A 5000-nucleotide genomic window follows, 5' to 3' on the forward strand; every position below is an offset into this window, starting at 1 on the left:
CTCGACAATTGTTTCGGCTTTGTGGACGGTACAGTTCGTCGAATTTGTCGCCCAAACACCAATCAAAGAATTGTTTACAATGGGCACAAGAGGGTGCATGCCCTGAAATTTCAATCAATCGCCATTCCAAATGGACTAATTGCCAATCTTTACGGTCCTGTTGGTAAGTGTGTTTAATTATAGCTGTATCGTTAAATTCTATTTATATTTATAAACAATCAGAAGCTTTAGCAGTGGGCTCTACTGTTATAACACTGCGGGAATTTGAACACAAGAAAACCTACTGGAGACCTGGGTCACAGAACCTCTTTTACATACTTCTCATATGTTGTCATATACAATCAGTGAACAGTAAAATACCAAACATGTGAGGACCACAATGAAACAGGCAGGAACCCTATAACATAGGGTCATCTTTTGTGGCCAAACAGTACAACAGTAAAGATAAAAAGAATGGCAGCTTTTATCAACAATTATTAATAATTTTCACCCCCCTAATTCTACAAACCTTTACTATTTCCAGAGGGCAGAAAGCATGACGCGGGAATGCTACGAGACTCAGGACTGTACCATGATCTCCAAAGATTTGCTTTCTCCCCAACTGGGCAGCCTTTGTGTATATATGGAGACCCAGCCTATCCTCTTCGCGTACACCTCCAAGCTCCATTTCGGAATGGCATCCTGACTCCCCCAATGCAGCAGTTTAACAGTTCCATGAGCCCAGTGAGAAGCTCAGTGGAATGGCTGTTTGGGGACATAATTAATTATTTTTGCTTTCTCGATTTTAAGAAAAACTTAAAAATAGGGCTCAGCCAAATAGGTAAAATGTACATTGTTTGTGCCCTTTTAAGGAATGCCCTTACATGCCTTTATGGTAATACCACTTCCCAGTATTTTGATTTGGACCCACCCATGTTGCAAGAATACTTTGCTTGATTGAATTATTGATGTAATATGACAAAACTTTATTTGATCAACACAACTTCAGTATGTAAACTTATGGCACAACAAGATTGAATAAAGAACGATTGTTCGGTTGTTCAAGTTTGATAAACCTCCATTAAAAGGAGTTTTTCTTAACAATACAATGAATTAATATATAAAACAATGGAAAATACTCCTGAGTGCAGGGATCTAACTTTCTTGGTTCATACGTTTGTCAACATCAGCCATGAGGATCTGAGATTGTTGCTGCTGCTGGTGGTGCATTAGCTCCATCATAGATTTCTGTTGATCAAGATAAGAAGCCAGCTTCTTCTCCTCCAATTCTTGCTGCTTTCGTCGTAGTGCTAACTCTTCTTCTCTCAATGCCTTCTCGCTTTCAGCTTTCTCACGCAGAAATGAGATTGTTTCATTGCCACTCCTTCTCTTTTTCTTCATATAGTTTTCCTGTTCTCCTTCCTCGACTGCTCTCTTCTGGGTTTCTCCCAACTTCTCCATTGCCTTTTTTCTTATACTTTCAGCTTTCTGTTTATCAGTGTCCTCTTTCTCTTTAATCACTGCTTAATCACTCTCCTGGGAGGTGGAAGCGACTTCCTCCATTTCAATAATATCAGCCAGTGCTTGGTCCAATTCTGTAGGTTTAGGTGACACTCCAGTTGACCTTTCTTCAGCATTCATCTTCTTCCTGTACCTCTCAATTAATATGTTGAGGTGATCCCGAACTGATCTTTTTGTTACAAAAAAAACGCACACCACTTGTGCTATTCAGGTTGGTGCTAATTTCCTCCCACAGTTTTCCTCGTTCATTCGAATTTCTTTTTGCAGAAAATGGATTCACTGAGAGAACTTCCCTGCTCAGCAGAATGTCATGCTCTTTGGTCCACATCTGGACCCCTGGAAAACCTGGCACTCTATTAAAAGAAAAGCAAATATTACTACAATAGCCTACATTTCAAGCTATATATCTTCAGAGTTAATGCAACTGAATTGAACAGCATTAGTTGCTGAGATTTTTATGTTTGATTTGCTCTAATATAACCCAAGCAAATTAAAATTCAACAACCACTTCATGACAAATCAAACACCGTTTCAATTGTAAGAAGTTTCAAAAGTTGGTATAATTTTGTTCAAATTGTCCCAAAGAAAGCCATATATGTAAAATCCTGAACTTAACTGGTCTTTGATAGAGAGAAAAAATTAATGTCATGGAGGCTTTATAAATAGCGGCGAGTATTCTTTGCATTGTAGTGGAATGAAACTTGCATGGATAATAAATATGACAGCCTTAATTACGAGAGAAATAAATATATTACAGTACTTATCCAGAAAACAAGCATCTCCGATATATCTATTCTCAAGCCGCGGAAACGGTGTAAGAGCAACCAGTAAATTACAAAGTCATGAATTTAATAAAACCATGGCAATCAGGAGGAAAATATATCGAGACTTCAAAGGAAAAATCGCAGCGCTCGAAAACATTTGATTAGGCTCGCTGTGAGAGTTTGACTACTGATAAAAACTACAATCTTCTTACATCAGTCGATCTCTCACATGACATGATAAATTGATGCTCAACATGATAAATTTTTCCATTCCGTTAATAGGGAAAGTATGTGGAGTCTACTTACTCGGAACTGGAATCCATCGTCTATCTATGAAATAACAAGCACTGTTAACAATAGAACATCCAAAAGCACAGCGGAAACGGCGAAAGAAATGAACAATTTGAGCTCCAAAAACAAAAACATACTCACGTTTTACGTACGACGCGAAATAGAAAAAATGGCGAAACGCCGTCTCATTCACACACAGACATGCGCAGTGACATTATAAGGCGAAAACGAACTTCCGGTGGCGTCCTAGACAGATGACGTCCTCAAATCTTAAGGTCCCTAATGTCACCAGTATCATGCTACTTTACAGTATACATCTTTGATATTGCTTATATATATATATATATATATATATATCTTTTGGGTCGTGAACAATTCGTATAAATATATTTTTAATATATAGCCCCCTGGCTATTTATTCTTACTGGCTGTAGGGTTAATGAAAATAAAAGGTTTCGAATTGTCCGCATTTTGATGTTTCCGGTTGCTGCTTTAATAATTAAATCATTTTCTTTGCTTTCTTCGAAAGAAAAATTCATTGCCAGCCTAACTAGTGAATTCCACGGTACATTTTACGCTAAAAACCGATATCGCATGAATCACGAAGCGATGAGAACGATATCCGTTTTTCGAGTGAAATATATTTTGGAATTCACCAGTTTGGCAATGAATTTTTCTTGAACCGCATGAGTTTTAAAAGAAAACAAGCACACCCTCAGCGAGGGAATGGAAAAGGAATAAAGCCATTTCAGAATCAACGCGTCAATAGTCAGTGAATAGGAATCACGCTAAAATTATAAGCCGTAAAAAAATTGTTTTTAGTTCGTGGTCAAAGAAAAGTTTTACTGAAGTACTTTATTCCACTTTATCTCAGCAAACGAGATCATCCACATTTTGATGTATCATTGAAACACGCCAGGTTAGCTTGGAACAAGAATCGGCAAAATACGGCAAGGCAACCAAGAAAGGACGAACTTCAAACAAGATCCGCTCCAACACTTAAATGATGTTTAGGTGCTTTAAACAAACTTCTGAAAGCACAAGCTAGTGAGATTTCCCACTTAGTTTACGAGAACTCATTGCGATTACATTCTTATGACATAAGGGCAAAAATTTTCTTGTCACTGTCGAGATACAACAAAAACCAGTTGGGCAAACCTGTTCGCTCGCATTTTAGAGCAAAACAAACAAACGAATCAACTTTTTCTTTTTGTCCAAAAGAATACAGATAATTGTTATTTAATTCCAGTTAACAAGGAAATTTGATTTTCATTCCTCACGCTGCAATGTGATTACAAGCTTCTCCAAGTCTTCCAGGGGGCTAAAAAGAGACATGCAACTTGCTAGATTTCCTGAAAGAGAATTTTTTCAAAAAAAAAATTATCCAAACACAAAAAAAGAGAAAAACGAAGGGGAACTAGAGAATAACTGTTTGATTACTGCAAATTGGTAGTTGATGCAGTTTATTTGACACGCACAAAAAAGCATGAAAGTTTGACATTAGCTTAGTGTATTGCAACCTGGATGAATATTATTTTTTTTCAATTACGGAATTTTCAGTCATTACATTGTCCAATATGTTGAATATAAGGTAGGGTTTTATAGAATGTGAACAGATATGAGGCATATTTTTCATTATGAAAAGGTAATACTAGGTTTTACGAATTTAAAAAAAAAAACTGTGAATATTTTAACATTATGATGGTGTTATCTTAAATTATTTAAGTGTCTTCAAATTAGTACTAATTGAAACTTGAATCATAGTTAAATTTAGTACAATTTACCCAGCTGTGCAGTTACAATCCGCTGACAAACGTTCCCAGTGTCTTTGACCATGGCTATCCAGGTCTTGTACACTCGATCAGTTTTCATTGATGACTTTGGCCCTGACAAAACAATAATTGCTTCTATCGTTGATGAACGCAAGCTCAATGTCTTCAACGTGACCATCTTTGAAAAATCTGTATGCTTTTATTTGCTTGAAACAGTGCATGTCCTCGTTCTAGTAGAACTTACAACTCCCAAACACGACATAATTCGTTATGTCTTTTCTTGTTAGACGAGGAAGTCATGACAGGTCTTTAGTCCATGACTTTAAGATTTTTAGAATCAGGGAGTATCTCAGTCGGTGTACTCACCTTTCAGCTGCTCGTTTTGTAATTTCATTCTTCTCACGTGCATCTCTTTCGGCGACTGTCTCAACTCCAGCTTGTTTCGCATTTTCGGCTCGGCCCACTACTTCTTCTTTTGTCCCGGACACTTTAAGGCCATGAATCCTTAGCCAATCTTGCACTTCAGGCTTCTTTCAAGTTTTAAAATCCTCCGGTTTAATGGCTTTACTCGTGACCTGACTGGTGGCTGTCATTGTTTTTCACATTCTCTGGAAGATCTGTTCTTACCAGAGCCTCGCTTTTACCGTAACTCTGCCCAGTCTCCATAGTGCCC

General features: G+C 37.5%; 1 protein-coding gene across 1 annotated transcript in view; it reads left to right on the forward strand.

Annotated features, from left to right (window-relative positions):
- The window catches only part of LOC137980271 (uncharacterized), a 1437-nt gene extending 501 nt beyond the window's left edge, over positions 1-936 (forward strand). The window contains exons 1-2 of the mRNA XM_068827666.1: positions 1-163; positions 524-936. The exon at positions 1-163 is cut by the window's left edge and continues 501 nt beyond it. Of these exons, the coding sequence (XP_068683767.1) occupies positions 1-163; positions 524-936 (576 nt within the window). The remainder of the gene's footprint in view (positions 164-523) is intronic.
- The last annotated feature ends 4064 nt before the right edge of the window (positions 937-5000 follow it).

This window comes from Montipora foliosa, chromosome 12, assembly GCF_036669935.1.
Source record: "Montipora foliosa isolate CH-2021 chromosome 12, ASM3666993v2, whole genome shotgun sequence".
Taxonomy (NCBI): domain Eukaryota; kingdom Metazoa; phylum Cnidaria; class Anthozoa; order Scleractinia; family Acroporidae; genus Montipora; species Montipora foliosa.